This window comes from Empidonax traillii, unplaced genomic scaffold (genome assembly GCF_003031625.1).
Source record: "Empidonax traillii isolate 1590-97213 ecotype Southwest subspecies unplaced genomic scaffold, ASM303162v1 scaffold48:size2401408, whole genome shotgun sequence".
NCBI lineage: Eukaryota > Metazoa > Chordata > Aves > Passeriformes > Tyrannidae > Empidonax > Empidonax traillii.
Genome location: NW_020955241.1, coordinates 1,009,284 through 1,034,447, shown reverse-complemented (window position 1 = coordinate 1,034,447; position 25,164 = coordinate 1,009,284). Strand labels below are relative to the sequence as shown.

Here is a 25,164-nt window from a genome sequence, read left to right as displayed (position 1 = left end):
TTTTTTACAATATATTCTTTGTGGGAATTTAATATTTATGACAATATTTCTATTTGTATAAAATGAGACATTATTATTTAATGAAAATTACAATTTATATTTTATGGAGAATTTCACAGGCAGCACCACCATTAAGGGGTTTTATTTTACTTTCCCCCCACTAACCAGACATGGTTAAGAAAGTTTCACCCAAAGGCCATTTCACAGTCTTCTTTGAAAAGAGGTTTAAAGTTATACTTTAAAAAGCATTCAAGAAACTATACAGGCACTTTCGAACAAAACTCAGCTGAAAATGGGTCTCTTGATCCCTTCAGTTCTTTTGAAGAACTGAGTCTGAAATAAATGAGGGTGCTGTATGAATGCTTACAATGGGTCCTAGCATGAAAGGTTTTTTTAAAAAAATTGATGCCTTCAACAGGAATCCTGAGATGAGGTAGCTATATTGAGACATTTCTGTTCTTTGAGTAATGATGTAAGAACATTTTTTTGACCACTGTACTTTACAGACATCATTGTAGATGGCTACCACTCCTTTTTTTCTTTATATTGCCTTACTCTAAGAGGTATGTAATAGTCCCTCCCCTACGCTCCAGCACGATAAACACACTCTGACTCAACTGAGTACAGTTAGGTGTGAAAAATAACATAGTTTTACTTAATCAAAATTTCCGTTTAAGGATTAAGCAAAACATATTGCCTTTTAGTTTTTTCTTCCTCTTATTACATTGTTCCTTTACCTAATTGTAAGAATGAAGCATTTCAGAAAGAGATTAAAAAATGCCATTTGTTTAAGGTTGAAGACCAGATACAGGTGAAGAGTTTTGACCAAAAAAAACAGTACATCTTAGCTTCTCTGCTGAAGGGTCTTTCTCTTTTTTTTTTAAATTTATGACATGTTTATTTTCATGATCTGCCACTGAATTTATAACCCAGTACAAAACAAAATGCATTTGGTTTCTTTTCCAGTAAAACAGATGAGTTTGATTTTTTTTTTCCCACAGCAGAATCACAGACTTACATGATGATGAAACTAGAGGTGGCTATCGACACAGTAGAGAAAATGAGATACTTTCATACAAGAAGTATTCCTGAATTGCTATTCCAAAAGAGTCATCTAATCCATTAGCTGTCATAAACTGACATAAATCAATCTGGCTAACTTCTCTTGCTCCATCTAGTAAATTCACCTCCAGCTGATGCATACATTTTCTTCAACAACCATACCAGTCTTTACATGAATATTACAAGAAGCAAACATTGTAGCTTTCCAAGCATCCTCACAGAGAAGTTTCCCAATAATCCCTTATAAGGGTGGGGGAGAAGTGAAATCTCTTCACTTACATTTAAAGGACTTGAAGAGTAGATTACACAATAGAAAAATGTGAGTATTTTTCATCACCAAATAACTATCATTTCCTCCTTTGCGTGCTCAGTATGGTCAACAGACAGTAACTTGGACTGACAGACCAGAAACAATAATCAGAATGTTTTCACAGTTTTTTGAACCAATACAAATCCCTAGAGATATAAATCAGTGCAAGACAGCGTATGTCCTCTGTATTTTTGGGTAAAACCTCTTTCTTCAAATCTTCATAAAAAATCTTAAGTCTATATTACTCCTGAATGCAGAAAGTAATTACCTTTCTTCTCAGCTCCTTATTATGGAAAGCTATCACAAACTTGGACCAGTGCTTCTGATCTCCTTCGAAAGTTACTGGACCTATCCCTCTTGTCAAAGCAGGTAGAACTGCTATAATGATAGAACTGCTATACCAAACATGTTCTATAATGACTCTTCCCTTCTCCAGAGATCTTGGGAGAATGCCATCTGGGCTCATGTTCAAGAAATACACACAGGATATAACTGCTAAGTGAAAGAGTCCCTTAGGATTTGTATGAGTATTTAAACAAATTGTTGATCTCTTTCAAGGTTGCTTCAATATCATAGCTTCATTGTTACTACTGTGTTTACATCCATTGCAATGCTCTACCCTATTGTAGCAAGCTTCTTGAAGCAAAGAAATATATATTTTTCTATGGAGGAAATAAAAAAATTGCTCTTACAGTCCCTTTCAAGTGGTCAAATTATTTTATGTTTTACTTAAAAGTAATTCAGAAGCTCTGGTTCTGCTGACAGGAAAAAGACATTCTGTGAAATAACTTAGTATTAATGTGATTCAGAACTACAAAGCTACCTTTCTGAGACATCCTAACAAGCTACCTCACAGAAATTTCCAACAATATTTTGACCTTGCATATAAACAGAGTTTGGAAGAAGAAAAAAATAAAAAACAATATATTTCAGTGTTGAAACACAATATGTGGTCTTCTGACTCCTAATTTACAAAACTGCATTCAACAATTTTACTAGCAAAAGCATAAAAATAGTTCTTCTCCATCAGGGCAGTATCCTTAACTAAGTGATAGCTAAAAGTCAAAGTGAACTGAGCTTAAGTGCCCCATATGGCACTGGAAATCAGTTGAGGTTTTGTTAGAAATAAAATATGCAAATGTATTTCTCTCTACACAAAAAATACATAGATATGTGTGTGTACACACATAAGTATATAAATATGTGTACACAAACATATACATAGATAGGTAGGTAACTTGACCTCTCTTCCTAGGATTTCTGCGACGGGTCCCTCTGCATTATTCCTCAAAAGCATGATCAATCAATTTTTATTGCACTTCTCCAATATATATACACAGAAATAAACTGCTTTTTAGTTCTTCAACTCCACTTCTGCAGACAGCTTACGTATTCTGCCACAAGATTAGATAATGAGCCCATAGTTGTATAGATGCCAGCCCAAGACTTGAAGTATTTCTTAAGCACTGTTTTGCTTACTGTGCTTCTGTGTGGTCTAGCAACATAAAATATAACACTTCTGCAATCTTTGGGACAATTATAATTTTCTCTGACTGTAATTGAGATGGCAAACTGCAATTCTCTATGATAGATATAAAAGTAAGGGTACTTAAATATTTAAGTTACAGAATGGGATACCTACTGCTACAGTAAAAAAGCTAGGCATCAGTACTACTTATGAAGCAAAGGAAAAGTTGATTAAAAATTGATTTCTATTAAAAATACTTATTAAAATACCTGATTTCACTTCACTGAAACTTTCTGCGGAAACACATTACCTTTAATCCATTCTCATAATTCACTTAGAAAAATAAAACTGCAGCCATCTTGAAAGCAAGCAATTACTCTTTTTTTTCATTGACATTCCAGAAAGTTTTCTTAATGAATTTTTTATATTCAGATGCTCAGCATTCCTCCCCTACTTTCACTGATTTTGTTTTCTTTCTTCCTTCTTTATTTTAAATGCACTGAAAATCATTTTATCATTACAGACAACCATCCCGTCTTTTCAAAAACTCTTAAATACTGGACAGCAGCTATTTTTAAATTTCTCTAAATTCCTCTTTAACAGAATCTTAAGAATAAAGGGAAATGGAATGAACAGAAGTTAACTTGAACTGTCCAACCCAGATTTTGAACTAGATTTCTACACCCTAAAAGTTCACTTGTTTTAACAACCAAGTCTTTGGCTGCAGCCATTTTTTTAAAAGTCAGTTCATAAAATTTTTATTTTAACTAGTTCTTATAAAGTTCAGGGGTATCTAAATCAGAGAATTCATATGTCAAATATATTAATGGCTCTTTTGTTATGTGCAATAATAAGATATAGCAGCCTTCTGTTCCCTGAGTAACAGGATGCCTATGAAATATCACATTGCAGAATAAATTTACAGAATAATCTAGATTTACCCTAGATATTTATATAGGGAGATAAAGTGTCAAAGAAGTTTTAAATCCATACTCTATTATGCATTAATCATCCAATTTAAACTAGCCCTAGCAGCAGTTTCACAGGGCAGGGACTAACATCTCATGAGTATCAAACCAATTTACACTATTTCCACAGGAAAAAGTCTTTGCGAAAAACTCATATGGCATAATGAGCTTTAAATTCAAATTTTACTTTACTGTGTATTACATTCTTTTCACAAACAAACTTTCTGTGTAATTAAAATTTCCACTTTCCAATTCAACAAAGAAATGGAACTCTGCAATCCCACTTTATACTATGAAAAATTTTCATATGTAAAATTATTTTAGTTTAGTTTAAAACTACCTTTCAAAATGTATGAAAAAAATACAGATAAAAACTATTACCATACTCTCTCCAATCCACATTAGGAGGTAAATTCAGCCACAGAATGAAGTTATTTAGTTCATTTAAGTAGGATGGCAGCAAATGGAAACCTTTTTGGTTGTACCACACCTGGAAGCAAGAATGGAAACGGTAAATCAAAAATAAGTTGAATCTGAATGCTGATCTGAAAGTTCACATACCTTTAAGAACTGCATAAATATGCCTAATTCTCCTGTTATGACATCTATTTATAGAAGAAAGTGAACTAGGCAGAACAGAACCCGTTCATTTGTACAGGTCTTTTAACAGGGTATCACAGTTTGTTTTCTATTGTTGGAACTGTACACCATACAATGTTTAAATTATAAATTGAGATTTTTTAAATTTTATTTTAAATTGAGATTCTTTGATTTCATGGAACACTGTGTCCCCCTTCCTTTACACACATTTGGATGAAAAAACAGAGAGGAGCAATGTGAAAATAACACTTTCCTGTTTAATTGTAAATACAAAAAAGATTAATAAAACTAGTCTTAAAAGTGGAAAAATCATTGAAATTGAATTATCTAAATATTATCTGCCTGTGGCACACAACATAGAACATCTAGGAACAAAATATCCCAGAAAGTGAAGAAAAGAAAGAATCAAGAGTGCACTGTTTACAAGGTGAGTATGAAACTATTCCATAAAGGACAAAGCTGCCTCCACCTTCAACAAACAAGTATCAGCAGTTTATCAAGCATGGAGGAAATTCATACACACAAATTTTAAGGCAGACAAGGCAAGCCAGTATCTCTGAGGAACATAGCAAAGCAATTCTTTTGTAATATATTCTTTATCCTCAAATCATGCAGAACCATCCTGACTTGATAAATATAGTCCTAATTCACACTTCTACGTGCTAGAGTAATTGCTGAGAGATTGATATGTCTCAAACAGAAATATACTAAGGTTTGAACTTTGCAGCTAGAAATCATTTCTATTTATATCCCCCATTATTGCTAATCATAATGCCTTTGAACCTACATTATCCATACTGAAAACTAAGTCAAATTACTATGTATGTTTATTTTCAGTTTTACTGAGGTTTAAAACTATCTGATTAGTATCCATTCCTCACACCATAGCAACATTTCATCTCCTCTTTTTGTTTATACAGTTGAAAACTTTTAACCTTTCCCTCTGAGATCAGCTATTTGTTCTCTGCATTTTTTACATCCCAGGTTGATGCTGGGCAATTCTCACTGCGTGTCTCAATTCAGAATCTTACTGAAAGTGAACTGGATTTAATGCAGGTCTTTATTGCCTTAAAACTCCTATTCTAGGATTTCAGTTTCCTCAGATCAGTTCTAAAATTATTATCTACACAGTTACATCTCAGAAACTTCCATTAAGATTCTTTTATCATCTCTTTGATGCTCTTCTCATTTACTTGCAAATAATTCTGCCTTTTTTTTTTTTTCCTTATACTATTCAACTACAACCCCTACTTGGATACCAGTTTGAGATTTTGTGTTTTTTTTTTACATGTTCTCCTCTATATCTCCTAGTGAAGGCTGTCTAATCTTCAGTTGTGTTTGCCTTTCTTAATAATTATTGTCCTCTGATTTATTCTCTTGACTACGTACTTGCTTGAATCTCCACATTTCTTTTTGAGGTAAGGTTTACAATGCTCCAAGTCTCCATTCTATTTCCTGAGATCTATCCTAGATCTTGCTTCAAAGCACCACTCTGAGCTCCACTGTCATTTCTCCTATGTCTCACCCTCTAATCTTCTTTGCCAGAAGCACTATTAGTCGCTATTAAAAAATTTAGCAGCTTTGATCTACCACTGCTCTTGCTTACATTACCTTTCACATTTTCTACTCTTCATGTGGTCGTCATAACTGCTTGAAATCTCAACAGCATCTTAAAATCATAGAATTATAGTATCATTAGGGTTGAAACAGACCTTTAAGACCCAGCACTATCACTAAACCACATCACCCAGGACCAGATCCAGATGCCTCTTAAATATCTACACTGCCTCCTTGGGGAACCTTTGCCAATGTCCGACAACCCTAACAGTGAAAAAATTGTTTCTAATATCTAATCTGAATCTCCTCTCTATCAGTTTAAGGCCATTTCCTCTATTTCTCTCACTGCAGGTATGGTAGAAGAGACTGGTCCCCCACCTCACTACAACCACTTTTCAGGTGGTGTAGAGAGTGATGAAGTTTCCCTGGGCCTCCTCTTGAGACAAAACAAACCCAGCTCTCTCAGTCATTTCTCATACGACATGTCATCTAGGACTTTCACGAGCCTCGCTGCCCTTCACTGGACACATTCCAGCATCTCAATATCCTTTCTAAAGTGAGGGGCCCAGAACTGGACACAGTACTCAAGGAGCGGCCTCACCAATGCCGAGTACGGGGGATGATCACTATTCTTGATGCAAGCCGAGGTGAGTTTGGACTTCTTGGCCACCTGGGCACACTGGTGGCTCGTGTTGAGCTGGAGGTCAACTGCACCCACAAGTCCCTTTCTACTGAATGGCTCTCAAGCCATTCTCTCCATCCATCCAAGTAATGAGCAGGCAGTTTTTCTAGGAGGATGCTGTGGGAGACAATATTCAAATGCTTTTCTGAAGCCTAGATAGGCTACATCCACAGCTTTTCCCTCACCTACATTTTGTCATAACAAGAGGTCAGGTTGGTCACCCAGGACCTGTCTTTTGTAAATCGATGTTGGCTGGGCTTGATCCCCTGGTCATCCTGCATGTGCCACATAAAAGCACTCAAATGTCTCAAAGTCTTATGTCCCCACATTAAAAAAAAAAAAAACAAAAAACCAAACACACACACACACACACACACAAAAGGTCTTTCCCCCTTTGCAAAGTCATACAAAATTCTTTTGTTCTTTTCCAGTTCAGTTCCCACAAATTATTACACAAACTAGATCTCCCACTCATTAATCAAAAGAAGAGTTCTTAAAAAATATATATAGTGAAAGAAAACCTAAGTGTCCTGAGGAAAACTGAAAATCTTTGCACTGCGGGATCTCCTGTGCAAATAGCAACCAGAGCAAAGATACACAAACAAGTAACCAAGGGTAAGCAGTCTTTTTCACACCCCCACATATCCATCTCTGTCTATCATTTTAAAAAAGATTTATGCCGCATAGAAAGTTATATGTATGCACATAATGAAACTCCACTGCAATTGTGTTCGTTGTATTGAAAAAAAAAAGGCAATTAAGAAAACATTAAAGCAAAATTCCTACAACACATCCTCATTTAATTGAAGAAGGGGAAAGGTCTTGTGAGCTCAAAGAATAATTTATACATATAATAATGCAACTAATATTCAAATGAATATACAAAAACCACAATAGAGCATTGTGTGCAACAACACATTTCAATATCCAACATGTTAATTAGAATCCTTCCTTCAAGCTGCATTATGTAACTGAATCAAATCACCAGGAAATAACCAAATTAAAGCTGGGTATTTAATTTATTGTATTGTGACAAAAGAGATGTTTGAGGTTGTTCACTTCATCAGAAGATACATTTAAGCTCTTTCTTCTAAAGATTTGCGTCTTACTCAAAATTGTTTGCAAAGGTAAAATATAAAAAAAATGGAAATATATTCATTTCAGGTGAAATATCTTTAATATTTCCACACAGCCAATTAATTATTTACAGAGGGCAGAAAATAGCTGAGGAATGAAAAAATATATACATCAAGGTAATTAATTTTTATTTTCACTATTCCTTATTCTATCCACGGCTGAGAAAACTCCTTTCCAAGGAAAAACACAACCTCTTACCACATCAGATAGAAGTTCTGTGAAGTTGTGTTTCACATTATTATATAATATTTTACTTGCTGTTAATATTCCAGAATAAAGCTAGACTGACATTTCAACCCACAATGGCATATCAAGAAAAAAGGTTGAGAGGGAGCAGAGAAACCCCTAAGCATTGCTGGACCAGACTCAGGACAGATATTAGACTGGAGATATGTAACTTCCTCTGGACACTTATTCAATTACCGTACAGTAAAGCCTCAAGCCCTAACATATGGGATTGGAAAAATTAACTCTTCAGAATGCCACATGAATAGTACAAATAGCCTTTCAGCAGTATTTAAATTAACACGTTGTTCATTATGTTCTAAAAAACAGCAACTATCAAATCATTAATGAACAATTTTTGCCCATATTACCAAAGTAAAACAAAGAATATTCAGTCATGAAAATACAATTTGAGGGGTTGTGCTTTTGCTACAAAGCACTGACCATCAATAAATGCCAATAATCAATGGTTTTAATCAGCCACATTTATTGTGTACACACATACAGATTCTTTGTGTGCATGCATGTAGCATGTATGTAGTGTATGCAGCATGGTATGATTAGGTACAGTAAAATAGGTATTGAACAAGTATTCATAATTTGAACAGGAAAAATTGTTGGCTTTCTGAGTAGAGGAGAATAATGTGTATTCAGAAATTTTCTAAAATGAAGTGAATTTTAGAGTAATCCTCTTCAAATGTAAATTTCTCATTTTCTTTCATACTAGTGTATGTAAATGGTACATTTGCTGTCTCATGAACCAGCCTGAAAGGTCAAAGTAAAAGTCTGGTCATTAATTACTGAAAGGTTAATGCAGTAGTTTGACATTGCATCATTTGAAAGACACTTCCAAGAGGCATGTTAGATAACACATTGCCCTTTATAAATTTACTCCACTATTTTCTTTGGGTTTGAAATATGAAGCTTACTTACTAAGAGTGTAACTATAATTTATCCCTGTCCTGACGGCAGGTGGAGCTCTATGCCAAATATGTTTTTAAAAAAAACAGAGGACCCTGACAAAAACCATAGGGCAAGCATGTCAAAACAAGAGTCTAAAACGATTAAAGATACATAGGGAAAAAACAGCAGTCAGAAAAACAAAATTTAGTGACAACCTGTAGAACTTGAAGTTTTTAATGAAGGATTGATGGAACTGGAGTTCAAGTCCATAAGAAATATGGGGGTAGAAGAGATTACAAATCAAAATGTTAAAAAATATATATATATATGCTAGGGTATGTATGTAAAACAGGGAGATTTTTAACAAAATAACATGGAAAAAACATTGGAAAAAGGCAATGATTTTGCAAAATTAAATGTGAAAAGATATTGGATTGGAAAATATCTGTATGTTGATTTAACACTTTGTCCCAAAATGGATTTTGGGATAGAGCTTATTTACCTGGTTCCTACTATTTTTTTATCATAAGAGCAAAAAAAAATCTATATTCCATAAAACACATTAAGGGCAGAAGAATCTTTCTTTCATATTATAATCTGGAATCTGGAAAGTCTACAGCTTCCTCTTAAGAAATCTTGTTTGCCTTGAATACAAAAATGGAAACTCCTCACTGATACGCATCAGTATTCCTCCAAGACTGCTGTTCCTCTACTCTTAATGCATCTGCATTTGAATGGATCTCAAAAGTCAGAAAAGAAGAATTACTTTAAGGACAACTGAAATGAAGTTTTTTTCCTTGAGGCCTTTTGCCATGCAGTGTAGCGCTACAGTATCTCCATACTCTGAAAACTTGGGATGACACCTGGAGGCTAACAGGCACTTATCAGTGCAGGAGATTTTACTTTCCTTGGAATGCTTTAGAAAGGTTCTTTTGAGAAAAGGGCAGTATATTTGTTATGCAGAAGTAGCTACTGCTAGGAGACATCTTTACTCTTAAGAGGAGAGAGAAATGTAGCAAGGCAAAGTATTCCTTGCAGGCATCAAAAAAGCATCAATAACAACTCACTTTCATGATGTTCAATGTACTTTTGTCAATTCTGACATTAGCTTTTTATAGAAAAAACAAAGAAAAATATGGGCTGACTACCTAAAAAAAAAAGTTGTAAAGGTGATCTAAGTTAGACTTTGAAATTATTTCACTGGAAAAACAAACAAATAAACAAAAACAAAAAAACAACCAACCAAACAAAACCCAAACAAAAAAAGCTTTATCATCTGACTCATTTAAAAGTGTTTCTCAGAACACAGGAGAGTACTTCAAGAACTATGAACAGAGAAGTAGGCCGTAGTAGGCAGTGACTTTCTCCCAGTTTCTAAGTGCAAGGATTTTATGTAATGACTTATTATTTGTTAAGTGCTGTGAAGTCTGGAGCCTGAATAAGTGAGCAATACATACATACAGATGTGCACACATACATGCAAACCTTACCTTAGCCAGAAGCTGAGATTTGGTTTGATTCAGTTTCGTATCTTGAAGTTCAAATGCTTTCCTCCCTTCAAAAGACCAACCACCATATCTGGTAGTAGAAAATAAAGTTACAAAAAGTTACCTGTGTTAAGCTTTGCAGTCTTTTCCTGCAATGGTAAAATGGTGATAGCTACATTAGTGCTTCATTTTTCAACTGAAAATAAAACTTCACTCCTCACAAACCCCTTCCCCATTCAAAAGGAGAAGGTGAATACACTCTTGAAACAGGTGAACATTATTGTCTCATTTCCAGCAAAGGGATTTCCTTAGATAAGAATTTTTGCTTTCTGAAAGCTGAAATCCCTGAGCAACAGAAGGCATCGTGAGTGAGAGAGGTATTACTGAGTTCCAGAAGCATTTTATTCGGCTTGATTTCTTCCTATTTCATTTATATTCTAGCTCAGATCTTTCCTCCTAAGAGGTTTAACTCTATATCAAATCAGATGCACTTTTTTTTTAATGCATAAAGTGGCTAACACGTTCTTCTCCTTGATAAAATCATACATGGTCTAGTATTTGCACTTACGTCATAGGCAGTGGTTGAGCTGTAAAGGCACGTAAGTAAACTTCAAAATACAGCAGATAACCTGTGGCTGCTATCACAGAATATGAAGTATCGCCAGGGGCATACCAGTCATTTTTACTTCAAAGAAAATATTAATTGGAGCATATCCACCTCTATTTGATTGAGTCTCTGAGGAACGGAAATCATATTATTCACCTGATTTAGATATGCATCTCTGAGATGCTGAAATAAGTCTGTTAAGTGGCAAGAAAAGCCAGATTATGCCTAGAGGCCATCATCACGCAACTGCTGCAGGAAGTTCTGAGAACTGACCATGGAGGGGGTTTCATCTTACCTTGAAAAGTAGCCTGACTCTGTGCCTTGATAACAACCAACAGATAAAGGCAACAACCCCTTGTATTCTCAGTGACATAGGACTATGCTTTGGATCAGGAAGGACTGCGGATTTTATACAAAAAAGATAAGCAAAGGCTAGATATTTTAAGGTTACCTTGTTTTGTTGGAAGGCCTCACTAAATACTCCTCCACAAGGAACCCCGAAAGATTATATAAAATACGTCCTTTCTTGTTCTTTACATAGGGAGCAGAGGTATTGAAACTTTGGCACATCTGAAAAACAGTATACATAAAACAAAAAAAGCACTTTTAAAAATCAGTGGCACTACATTTGGTCATATTTTGGGATTTTTTTGTAGATTTCAAAGAATTTCTTTTCAATTGGATTTGCCTTTCTCAGTTTTGACGGCTTTTCAATAAATTATGTATAGTTTTATGTTTATAAGGCATCTCAAATGGCTGTGTCACCTATATGTTAGATCTACCTTTGATTTCTCTTGCAACCCTGTCAGTCAGTTTTGTTTTGAAAACATCAAAAATTGTATATATTTAGAAAGGTTTACAACAATGAAAAAGGCAAGACTGCTATTTTTTTTTTGTGCCTGAGAAGAAACACAAAAAAGGCACCAGACAAGTATGAGATGAAAGCGAAATTATAATTAGTGTTATATGTTTCTAAAAATTTAATTGATGGAGTGCAGAAAAAAATAAAGGAAGATGTCTCCTAATGATTCAGTGGGATATTCTCAAAACCAAAGAAAAGGAGACAAATATTTTGATCAGTTATCTTAGAAGCCTTATAAAGTACATGATGTATATCAACTGAAACATTTTAGTGTTTATTTGACATCTCAACCCTACAAAAAATAAAAAATTCACTATCAGAGATTGCTCTTCCATAAATCCTAGATACAGGTTCTGCCCCCACTGTCAAGTGACTTCTCTCCTTTGAGCTTTCATGGTTTAATAGGCCACTCCTTGTGTGAGTTCCTGTTCTTATTTTATTAAATCTTCTTGTATGCTAAGTATACATTTCAGTAGTATTAGAGGGAAAGTTATTCCTTGTCCAGAAAAGTAAAAAATTAGTTCCCTCCTTCCACTTTTCTCAAAACTATATTGCTGTATTTCACACACAACTCTTATTCTAAATAGTTACATCTTTATGAGAGAAAGAAGTTATTCGATAGGATGGTCCCATTCAGGGAAATACATTTGTCACCTCAGACACAGTTTCACATTCTTATTTATTACTCAACTCAGAGCAAGTCAGGAGGAAAACTCACCAGTCAAGAAGGTCAAAAATTAATTGTATTTTTCAAAATCCTTTCTTTTCTTGAAGGCTGTTTTATTTTGAAACACAAAATCCAATACAAAACCAAACTCTAAATATTAAATCTCATTCATGTGTAAATTGCCTGGTGCGTTCAAGCAGCTAGATCACTCTCATTTCCCTTGGTAAGTAGGCAGTCTTTCATATATTACAGAACTGTTATGTTTTATCCTTGTTTTACACGAGCTTTTGTTTTTTAGCAGTGTCTTATATTTAAAGTGAAATCACATCTTCTGAAAATAGTTCAACCATCTCTGAACCTATTTTTCAGATACATTTTTATACACAAGAAAATTGTGCAAGCTCTTTCCCTGAAGGCTTCAGAACATGTAGCTCAAATATTAAATGAAATGGAGGGAAATCTCCTATCATAACAAAGAAGGGCTCTGAGGGTTCATCGCTTCATTCCTTTCTCTAGCCCTTCTCAGCAGTCAAGGAATTAGAAATAATATCCACACACATATTTTTTACATACCTAAGTTAATCTAAAATTACTTACCTTCTGTCCAGCCACACAGCCACATGAGTCATGGGGTGGCATATTTTCCATCTGCCAACATGAATTATTTTTTCTAATGCAAATAAGTATAATAAAAGAAGAATAATTAAATGAAAGGAATAGATTACTTAACAGAAGAAATCCACAGACTAATGAGCAGATCTGGCATCCTGAACACCTTCTTAGCATTTTATCACAGTGGCAGCTGTGCCTAAAGTGAAGTAAATTGTACTCATTTGTATCAAAGAGGATTTATTAATAATATTTCATTTTTATCAAAGTGGATTCCCTAAAAATATTTATATAAGCATGAAATGAGCTGCATGCCTTGTATTTGTTGCAATAACTAAAGCATGGTCATCACTGCATTTCTAAATTTGGAAATCTAGAATACTCCTGAACAAATATTGTCCTTATTGTCTAATCTTCCTTCTTATGGACACTAGACTTGATCAAAATCCTCCTGAAACTGATCAGAAAGCTGTCACTGACTTTTAAGCTATTCAGATCAGACCTTTAACAATGAAACCTACTTGTGTTCTGTACCTGGATATTGGTTACTTCATCAGAACAAAGTTGTCATTAACCCCATGCTGCCCAGAAAAGCTTAAGATAACCCACATTGCACAGAAAAAAATATTGAATTTACAATATTTACAAGTAAGGAAGTAGTTACATTATTCACAATTACCGTTGTTGTGAATGCATGCATGAGTAGTTCCAATCATAGAAATAACCCAGTAGAACTTGAGAAAGGTTTCCTAAGTTATCATCTTCGGTGCTGTTCAAAGCGGGCCAGAGGGGTAAGGAAAAGAGGGGAAGGGAGTTAAAAAAAGAAAAAGAAATAAAGGCATGGCAATATGTCCAACTCTATTAATCTTCATGCTCAAAGTTCTATGCGCTTACCAGAAAATTAAAGGACTATAAAACTCACGCATAGAAAACATATCAGAATTATATAATTTCAAAACACTGTATGTGAATGTGTCACGAAAATTCAGTATAATTGTGGCTAACCAGATAAGGTCTCACCATAGCCATCTTTCTCTTGATAATCATGCATTCCTAACAGCTAGCACGGTTTAAGTGGTTTTATGTTTCATTCATTCATTTAAATTCAAACAGTGTCATGTTATGTTTATCTGTATATTTACCCAATAGAAAAAGAGATCTACATGTCATATGCACTCGATACAGGTTAGTTCAGAGCTGAGCTAGAGACACTGTGCATTAAAAAAAAAAAAAAATCTAATTGGTTTCAAAGCTGAAAATATAGTGACTAGGTTGAGCAAGAAGGGCACTAGGCTTTGATAATACTGTGTGACATATTCAAACCTGAGAATTACTTTGAGAAATTAGATTCAGACCTAAGCAATTAGTTGTAATGGCACATGCAAAGACTTGTTCAAAAACATGTGCATTTACATATAAACTGTCATGGCTGGTATTGATCTGAGTTCAAACTTCTCCAAAGTCTTTGCCTTTTCCTACAGAAAATCCTTCTCACAAAGCTTATCTAATTATATCTCTCTATTATAATAAACTATAAAAATATAAGTAAGCATCTCAAAAAAAACCCTCCACACAACTATTGTAAAAAGTAACCTATCATTTTCTCTAGAAAATAAATAGTCTTTAAAATATTAGAACTCAAGGGCCCAGAACCCCGGACACTGAAGGTGATGGATAAGCCCCTTACCTAAAGAAGGATTCTTCATTGTCATAAAGGCTTGGGGTCAGCTTGAGAGAAGGATAATCAATAGCCAGCGGCTTCACACTAAACAAGGCCATTGCCAGCGCAACAAAGAGGACAGGCAGTAGCACATTTGACAGGCTTCCTCTCCAGTCACGCCTAGTGTGGTGAAACCTCTTCATCAGAAGGGCAACACTCTGTGGGAGAACCAGACGGGCTCCACGCACACTTGAGGCCCTTGTAAGTGAGATATCTAAGTGAGACAAAACAAACAAACAAACAAACAAACAAACAAACAAACCAATAAACCAACCTTTTGAAAAACAAGGAAAATCAAATTAAATTTTCCTGTGTTACATTTTCAAATATAGAACATAACAGTCTTTTTGATAAAATAAAACAAAACTACATAAACCAATAATGTTATACTGGAATGAATACTATATCCCCATCACCCCCCAGCCCCAGTATAACTAATTAACTAATTAATTCTTTCTATAAGGGAAAATAGATATTCAGTTAACACATCTCTGTAGCTCCCCATACACAGCTAAAGGTGGACTGAACATCTACTTTCCCAAGGACCTATTGACAACCATTTCTTGTGCATTGCCACCTTAGCTCCTAGACAAATTACCCTGACAAACATGGCCTGTATTAGCTCTAAGGTCTTGATTCACCCTGACCAGAATCAGTGGCAACTTTTCCACAGAAATTTCAGTAGTCATCTTCACAGTACCACAGATGATCATGTATTCTCATAAAAGCATTCCTTTCATTTCTCTGGTCATGTGGGACAGAAAAAATTTTCTCGTTAGTCAATGCAGTTTTGACAATCCCAGCTCATGGGCTGTTCTTCACCTTCTCCTGGGAGTGTGTCCACAGCTTATTAACACCTCACCGGTCAATCATTTTCTGGATAGACACTCCCTTAATTTCATTTTGTCATTCTTTGCTAGATAATTGTGAATCACACCAATCACTTTGCCTCCATTTTAGTCCCTAAAGCCTTCTAGATATGTGCAGGCTATTACCAAATTCTCTTGCTTACAGCCTTGCCCGACTGAATGTCCTTCAGCCTCTTTCCTTCATCACAGCATAACAGTGCCTGATAGATTTACTAGCACAAGTATTTGCACTGTAGCAAGACTGAATAGCCTCTTTATCATAGTGCTCAAAGTCATGCTATATTTTATGAGCCCTTGTGATTTGCCTCTTACTACCTTCCCTTCTATATATATTGAGACCTCTCTAACCAGCATTTCCATGTTCCCTCTTGTAACTTACAACTACTCTCAAGTAACCTCAAATTAGTTCTCCTTCCCTTAGCACAGCTTTTTTCTGATTTACTTGAATTTTAATCCCAGATCCTTTGTCTTGTTCTAACAGAGCAGCTTTAGCCAAACAGGGACAAACAGGGTGAAATATTAATCAGAAAAAACACCCTGAATTTCTGACCATGGCCACTGAGCAAAACTGTTCAAATTCTGTATTCATTTCTCTGGGTAAATACAGGTTAATCATCCTCAGTCTCTGGGAAGGTTACAGTTCAAATTCTCCAGAAAATAACACCCAGGATATGAAAACTAAAAAAAATCTGGGAACAAGCATGGTAAATTTGAACTGTCTTACCTGAGAGCTCAGCATGAATGGAGGACTGGTTGAGTGAATGAAGTAAGAGCAGTATTTATTCTTTTAATTCTGCAACCAAATTATATTTCCTTTTATTCCCCAGAAAATACCATAGAACAGAAACTCTCTTTGAGCAGTTCTGATCATGGCCATATCTTGCTAATTTTGACAGCTAACCCAAATGGGACTTAAGATTTTGAATCTCTGTGGAAAGAAAAAGCAGCTCCAGAATTCAAATTCTGTTTCAGCATTCAAGTGCCATAATCAAGAAGGGTTACAGTTTAGGCTTGGAACTTGTTTGTTCTGTAAATTAGACTAGTAGAAGGAGACACTCTTATTAAAAAAAGTATTTTTTTGAAGGAAACTTCTTATGAATGTATTAAGTTCTTCACATTAGTATGGGAAGACTCAACACAGTTGTCAAAACAGAGAAATTGAGACACTTGGAGGCAAAACAATTTTCAAGGTATGAGAGTTTTTAGAATAAAACACATCCAGTAAGTGTTTCCAGCTGAGCATTCCTGAAACTGCAAAGTATACCATTTCTCATTTATCAAAGTAGCAAAACGCCAGAAAAGAAACACAGAATGAGATACTTTCTGTAGTCCCAGACCTGTTCACAGAACATGAGCATGAAATGTGAGTGAAAGATGCTTCAAAATATTTGTCCCCTTGAATCTCTGAAAGACAACTATGACAGCTACTTTCTAGGGGTGGAAAAGGAAATCAAAACTGCTATTCATTATTTTTTCTTGACAAACAGAGGAGAGAAAAATTACAACAAATTAATTCAGATTGCAATCCGAAGGGAAACTGTCATCAGGAATATATATAATTGCCCATTTTGTCCAGTATCCTGACTTTTACTCAATATTCATAATGTGAATGAGCCAAGACACATCCCAATATGTTGCAATAAACCATTATAGTGGAAGTATATGTTTCTCTCAGGTCCTTCTTTTTTTAAAAAGTGATTTGTCTTTTCTAAAACCTCATGTTGTTTAAAAATCTGATTGAAAAAGGTGACAAATGTCTTCCTGAATTATCTTAAATTTCCATCTTTGTGACCTTGAATTCTGTCATTTGTTTCTGTTTCAGGTAAAAAACAAGAATCTTGTTTATCTGTTTTGAATTTATTCTATTTGATGACACTGAATGGGCTCTTAAATCTTGCTTTAGGAGACAGGTTATAGAAGTTTCCAATCCGTCTTGTGCATAAATAATCTCAACTTTCCAATCTCCTCTTATAAAAAATCTTTACAGTTCTAATCAACCTCACCACTTGTCTCAAGTCCTCTTATATTACCACTGTATCAGTCTCAAGATATATTGCGTTCAATACTGATTCCTATCAGATGTGGAAACACTACTGATTTATATGATAGCATTATGCATTCTTGTACTGATCCACTTGTTTTCTTTATGCTTTAGACCATTTTTGCCTGACTGCAGCCACACTGTGAAAAGTAGCACTGGACTTTTCATAATTGACTCAATATGGTTTTCAACATTCCCAAGGTATTAAATCACTCTTTCAACTAGAACCTACAGAATTAATTTTTCCTCATAAAGCTTGCAAGTATTTCACCACCTACATTTGGTATGTCAAGATACATAAAAACAGCATACATTTACTGGAAAACAGTTTCTGATTATCACTGATAATCATAAAGGTGAGAAGACAAGACCAGCTGACCTCTCTATTATGAAGTCAATTTTTATGCAGAAAGCTTATGAAAATATCCTCATTAATAATTTAGATCATAGAATTAAAAATCTGACCCAACTGTTAGAAGATGTCTTGTGTGACTTATGATTGCAATTATGCACTAGAAGTGCAATTATGTTCACAATTAACTTGTACTTCCTAAGTCATCCAGACTATCCTTTGTATTATAGAATATATTTTCGCTGTTTTCTGATTCATATAGGTTAATATCAGGTACAGGGAAACAGAATAAGTCCTAAAATCTAGAAACCAAGACTTTAGAAATCCTTATGTATAGACTGCTCTAGAATTAGGAGCAGAACCAATTATTGTAAAAGTCTCTAACTAGGTATTAGATGGTCCTGTTTATCCTGTTTTTTGCAATTCTAGAAAGCCAAGTAATTATAATCTTTTTTTCATGGTGCATAAGTTAAAATGGGCTATGCAATGGCTATGTCAACAGCTGGGAGTAAACATTTTCAATTCTACTTCTGTCATTTTGGCATTTAGACATGTCATTTAGAGGAAGTCCAGATTTTGGGAAGATAATCCTGGAACTGAAATACCCTGGTAAAACAGCTGAGCTATCTCACATGATACTGGTTACATTAGGAAGCAATACACATTCATTACCTTATCAGAAGTTTTGTGCCAACAAGTAGTTCTACACTGAGCTAATGATCTGACAACATTCTGCATTTCAGCAGATATGCTGCAATAGAGCCAGTGCTAGCCCACAAATCTGTGCACAGTATTCCATAAAAAGACAGAAGAGTGTCCTTCCTCTTCTTACACATTTGTCTGCTCTTTGTAAAAATTACCACAGTATTGATTTTGTTTACAGGAGTATTTTGCACAGTTTACTAGGTGAACTTGATCAGAGTCCATATCTGAATCTACTTTTTCTACAGCCAGTCAGCATCAGAGTATGCTGCTGCAGAGATCTACAAAATAGTCAGAACAGATTTTTAGTGTAAGAAAGAATCTAAATCAAGGTCTTCACTTTCTTTTCAGGTATAACACAGCCTTGTTCACATGAAGAATATCATCCTTTAATTCAAGAACTTGCATTTTCTCAAAATTAGAACATACTATAAGTATGAACAATAGAAAAACAGATGAGCACCACTGAATACAAGACAAACGTTTCTTAAAAATGAAAAAAACCACCTAGAATAAAACTAAAAGAATTAGGATCCAATTTTTCTTTCCTTTAAATATTCACAGACATTCACAACTACTTAGAGCAGACATTGTAATTCTACTAATGAAGTATGAATATAGGTATCTGAAATGCCCAAATAAGACACAAAGAAGGTAAACCAGACTCCTGAATTCACATATAGATAGTACTGAAGTGTATACAGATTTTCCTGACTGTTTTGTCTATTTAATGCAAGAATACTCAGTCTCATACAAGTGCAAAAACCCATTAAGCTTTGTCATCACTTATATCAAAATAACAGAAAGTCTTCTAAAAATATAAATGCCACATCATGCAGTGGCACCTCATGCGTGGTAGTAGATAAGAATTTTAGAACAGATGTGGACCACAGCCACATTTTACATGAAAATTTGGGGAAGCTAAAAATTCCAAATGGCATTTAGCAAGTAAATAAAATAGTTAGAAAGACAGTGTACCGAGACCTCTGCTTTTAATTTATGGACCTGTTTTATAACCTTACCTTCCCAAACCTATTTGTCTGTTTTATCTACTCATTGCATTCAGCCTTAAAACTAGACTGCAAGCTGTCAAAGGTAGTGAGGATCTGGATTTTTTATCCTTACTATTAGTCTGTAGGGTGCCTGGAACAACAGGGCTCAACTTTAGATTGGGTTTCCAAGGTACCGTTGCTAGTATAGTAAACAATAATAGCTACTACAGCAGCTAGGAAAAAAACAACCTCACTGCTGCTGAAGTATTAGCTGATGTCAAAACACCCCTTGTTGTTTTTACTAGTATGGAAATGGGTAGGCATGTAGCCATAACAGAAACTTGACTGAGCATATACTTGTTTTGGAATGTAACATTTCTAGTTTATAAAACCACTGTAATAACTTTCAATGAAGGGAATTAATTTTCTAGAACAAAATAGTCTGTTTTCTTGCCTTCTTCAGTCATAAGCACACAAATAGTGCATGACCATAAAGAAACGGGGGAAAATGGTGCTGCCTTCCTACCCATCACCCTGCTGACACCATGGAGAACCAAATAGGGTTGTTACACTGACAGCCAGGCTGATCGGATGAATGGCTACCTAACCTAGTCTAGGCCTGATGGAAGAGGAGGACACATTCCCTGAATGCATTGTTCCCATAATTCATAAATAGAGGGTTTCAAATAATGCTACAGCTGTGATGCCTAAAACAATCTCTGTGCTTACATTTCCATGTTTTCTTCCACTTTGCCTCGATTTATATCTCATCTCTACATTTTAGTTGGGATTTTTGTCAGCTTAAAGTGAAAAAGAACCTGGAACTAAACACCAAGATTTGTGTGGTGAACTCTGCTATAGCCAGGGCACCGTCATCATTATGAGATGGGGAAATTCTTTGGAAACAAACAAAAAAAAAAGGCAGATGTTCAGCCAGGTAGAGAGACTCATATCATGCCTTGGAAAGGAAAATGACTACAGTGTTGGGAACCCCAAGTCTCTGATTCTAAGTTTCTGCATTATTAACTTGCAACATTTACAACTATGCTAATTTAATTTCTCAGGAGATAATTTTCCAAATAGATATCCTTTTATTGTAGTACTATCTCCCCTGCAGTGATGCACCTGCAATGAATTGCTACATATAGGAGGGGGCAAGTGAAGGAAGAATTGAAAAACAGTCATAAAATGATGGCTACAAAATGGAGGCCTATTTGCCCTTCTCTCTGTATTCTTTAAAAATACGAAAGTAAAGGAGAAGAACAGTCTATCAGAATTGGAAAAAAAAAAATCCAAACTGATTTCATATGTATCTATATGCTGATCTCAGACTTGGCCAAGAGAAAGAATACATTTGTGTATGCACAGCCAAACAACCATCAGATACATCTCCTGCACTAAAACAAACCCTCTCATTACAATAAGCAGCACTTACTGAGGCTGGTACCTTTTCTTTGTAGAAGTGTAAATCAATAATCAGAAAGCTGTTAGATTTCAACCCACTGAATTCAACCCGTAGATTCAGGTTACAACATTTAAAGATTTAATCCAATATTGGCAGACAGTAGAGCTAAACCCCACTTTTGTTGTGCTTGGTGAAAAATGAGTCAAAGAGCAGGACAGCAATAAAATCTAAATGTTCTCTCTACCACAGCCCATAACACTACGTGTGAGACAATGCAAGGAAGCGTTTTCAAACTAGACAGATTACATGTAGCAAGGGTCACAAGAACTATATATTCAAACCAGGTGTTCTCAAGTACTTCCCACTGGTAACTTTCTTCCTGGAAAGGGGACTTGTAAGTAGCAGCTGTCCAGCTTTGTACTGCAGATGACTTCTGTCATGCTCAGTTTGCAGTGAGTGGCCTTTAGAGACACTGTATACAGCACTCTGGAACTAGCCTCCTGGAATCACTCAGAGAAAACCCAGCAAATGGAGCAAACCCTTTCAGCAGGGCACAGATTTCACCCTGATAGACCAGGACATTCTGAGCCACTTTAACACTTAGAACTTGTGCAAGTATTACCTTAATATGAACAAAGTACTTGGTCTAAAATATTGCAGTAACAGTAATAAAGAATATTTTTAGACTAATAATAATCAAAAGTATTTTGACACTACCTCTACTGGAGTTATTCTATTAATAATAAAATCACATCAAAGTTTGTGCAGGGAAACAATCCAAAACTGAAAGTTCTGCAGGAGGCATGTTTTATTCAAACCTGCAGCTATAGCAAACAATTGAAAAATGTGTTTGATGAATAATCTCTTTCCTCAGGCATTCTGGTATCTCATAAATAGTGGTATTAAACAGCTTCAAGAATCCTTATTAACAGAGCCAACTGCTTCATTTTTTCAAATGCCTCCAATGGATATGGTAACCTACATAAACTGGAAAATAGATCAAGAGACAGATAGGAAGAGAACAAAAATTATATGGCTAAAAATTCCCACCTATACAAAAGTCCAACACCAGGTCTACTCATCATGAAGTCCCACTTATATTTCAAATGAGGAATTAACTGGCAACAGTGTAATATACAAGTCTTATCAAGGTATCACCTTGTGACCTGCATAAGTTTACCGTATGAAGAGTTGGCAAAAAGAAGTGCAGCCCTAAGTGCTGATTGCCCAGTTTGGATGTGTCTCTGTAACTCCTACACCAGGTTTTTTGTTAGTTTTGAGAAATGAAAACTATGTAATCCTGCAGAATGTTGCTAGTATTGAAAAAACAGATGTGTGGTTATTGATGAATTCTTCGTGGGATTTTGTAACACAAAATAAATATTTTAGCAGCAGAGCAGAGAGAACAATTTCACAAAAGGAGATACTTCTGAGTATCCACCAGATAGGTGAACATCTAGATTAAAGTGGAAACACTAGCCTCAAAGAGAGCCTTAATAGCACAACTACGATGTGTAACACACCTTCGACATTCATATGGCATTTACTCATTAGATCAAGCAAGATGTTAAGAAGATTCCCTGAAGCCCCTTCCCTAAACAATGTTCCATTTCAAATGAAAAGTAAGTATCCTTACCTTTGATAAGTATTTCAATTTTTCATTTACATTACTTACATAATTGAAGTTAAAGCATCTTTATTGCTGGTGTTACAGCACTAATAAAGCAAAAGTAGGTTATAAAGAGGTTTTTGTGCATGTGTGTATATACACACATACTATCTTCATCTGTAAAAATATGCAAAACCTATGCAGACTCAGACACACCTGAAAAAAAGCCTATAAAATAGGTACTCAGCCTGTAAGCTAAAACAAGGCAAGAAACCACCAGAATTTACTTTGCATATAAAACCTAAAGCTATTACCAACAAATCTTTTCTGGTATCCTATGTGTGACTTTGTATTAATTATCTAAAAGCAAATATTTTCTCCAAAACGTGGGCCCCATATTATGACAGAGAGAAATAATTAGTTTATCTGGTACATGAGATGTAAATGCTATCTTTGGAAAACTCCTACAGCTGAGCAGCAGAAAGAGCATAAGCAAAAAAGAAGTTCACTGTATAAGTTAGGAAAAATTACTACAGGTTCAGCAAAAGTCACATTAGTCCTATACCTGGCAACCCACTGCTCTTTAAATGTCAGTTGTTTTTTGGAGAACACATGATCACACAAATCATATACTGAATACAGATATTTTGAAGATGTTGAAAATGTGGAAAAAAATGGAATACCTGCAAAGTGTGCTTTCAGATCATTCTCAAAAGCAGTAAATGAGCACAGGAATACTCCCTGCCAGATCTCATTTATCCTCTGAGGAAGAGTTCTTTTAAATTACTTAGGAATCATTATAACATGTAATGGAAGACAAGCAGTCCTTTGGAATGAGGAACAAGACTTCTGGATATTTCATTAAAAGACAAGATTTTAAAAATGCCATGAAAGATCATACAGTTCATCAATATCTTTTTTCAGTCTGCAGCTGTTGTAACTGCCTCAACAAAATGCAAGAACTGAAAGAAAATAAAAGGAATTCCTGAAGGGCAAAGGAAAGGTTGTAGAGGAAGAGACACACATAGAAGAGAGCACTAGCAAGTCTGAGGGAAAACAGATCCTGTATGAAGAAATATGCTGTCGAGAACAAATCAAAGAAAGGCTTATAGGCAAGACATGAGAGTTACCTGGCTGAGATTATTTGATCATTTGTTTTTCAAGATGTCAAGGGTGTTCACATTTTGACATTACTTTTGGATAAATAAAGCATTCCTAATGTACCCAACCTGTATTCTTTATCTCAGAAATATCTGAGCAAAGTGGATGAGCTTCCAGGCTGTTTCATTTCTGAAGCAAGCACTACTTATAAATAACATAAAAACATTCTAGATTATGACAAAGGCAAGGAAGCAGATTGTTGGGAAAAAATCAGGTTCAAAATATTCTCATAATCTCATACATCTACATCAGGCAGCAAGAGTTCAGAGACATTAATATCAAATACAACTTTCTGTTTAGAAGGTTTTGAGATACGTAGAAATTCAATATATGGTCATCATTATCATAAGATGGGGCAATGCACCTTTCCTCAGTTGTTTTCAGTGGTCTGAAGCTTACTATTTCAAGTCTCTAACTAACTGAAGTCTGAAGGTGTATCTATAGCACAGTGTACTGCTTCAAGCATATCTTCCACTCAAAACGAGATGCTTTAAGAACAAGCAAAACCACCAAATCACAGAGTGAGATTTTCTGCAAGAAACTAACTAAAACAATAGTAAAAAAAGCTGAAGGAAAATACAATGTATCCAAGATTTTTAGACCAGCTATTTTGACACTTCTTTTTCAGGGTTTAGTGCTGAATTTAAGTGTTAGTGTTATCTATACCATTAGACTACCAGAAGACTGAAATATATGATGTATTTTCTCCTTATCAGTAGGCAGCAAAAGTTTGAAAATTTTACTATTAGTCTTCATGTCAGCAATCACTTCTAAACAGAGACACTGATGCTTTTTGTCCACAGTTTTCTTCTCAAAAATCGTTATACTTTGCAAGGTGGAGCATGGAAATAATTTTTAGGTCCTTTTATGCTTCCTATTATGCTAACCTTTTATGGGGTTCCATTTAAAAACTCATGTTAAAATATAACTTCAAGCATTTTACAATAAAAACTCTGACAATCCTTACTTTGCAGTTACAGGGAACTCAATCTGTTATAATAGATGAAAAGATACTCTATATGAATAGAAGAAACCACTTGACTACCTATCCACAGACATCAAATTCCACTTTGCTACCCATGTGCAGAAATCAATAACACACTTTACTGCAGCATATTTTCTGCAAAGGCCCCAGGCTTTGTCAAATAGACCAGGAGGGGCAACACACT

General features: G+C 35.1%; 1 protein-coding gene across 1 annotated transcript in view; it reads right to left on the bottom strand.

The window, feature by feature from the left end:
- The window catches only part of ABCA13 (ATP binding cassette subfamily A member 13), a 170,154-nt gene that overhangs the window by 59,172 nt on the left and 85,818 nt on the right, over positions 1 to 25,164 (bottom strand). Inside the window, exons 36-41 of the mRNA XM_027878993.1 lie at positions 14,832 to 15,078; positions 13,824 to 13,913; positions 13,133 to 13,205; positions 11,458 to 11,576; positions 10,403 to 10,490; positions 4,190 to 4,298 (exon numbers count right to left, since the gene is read on the bottom strand). Of these exons, the coding sequence (XP_027734794.1) occupies positions 4,190 to 4,298; positions 10,403 to 10,490; positions 11,458 to 11,576; positions 13,133 to 13,205; positions 13,824 to 13,913; positions 14,832 to 15,078 (726 nt within the window). The remainder of the gene's footprint in view (positions 1 to 4,189; positions 4,299 to 10,402; positions 10,491 to 11,457; positions 11,577 to 13,132; positions 13,206 to 13,823; positions 13,914 to 14,831; positions 15,079 to 25,164) is intronic.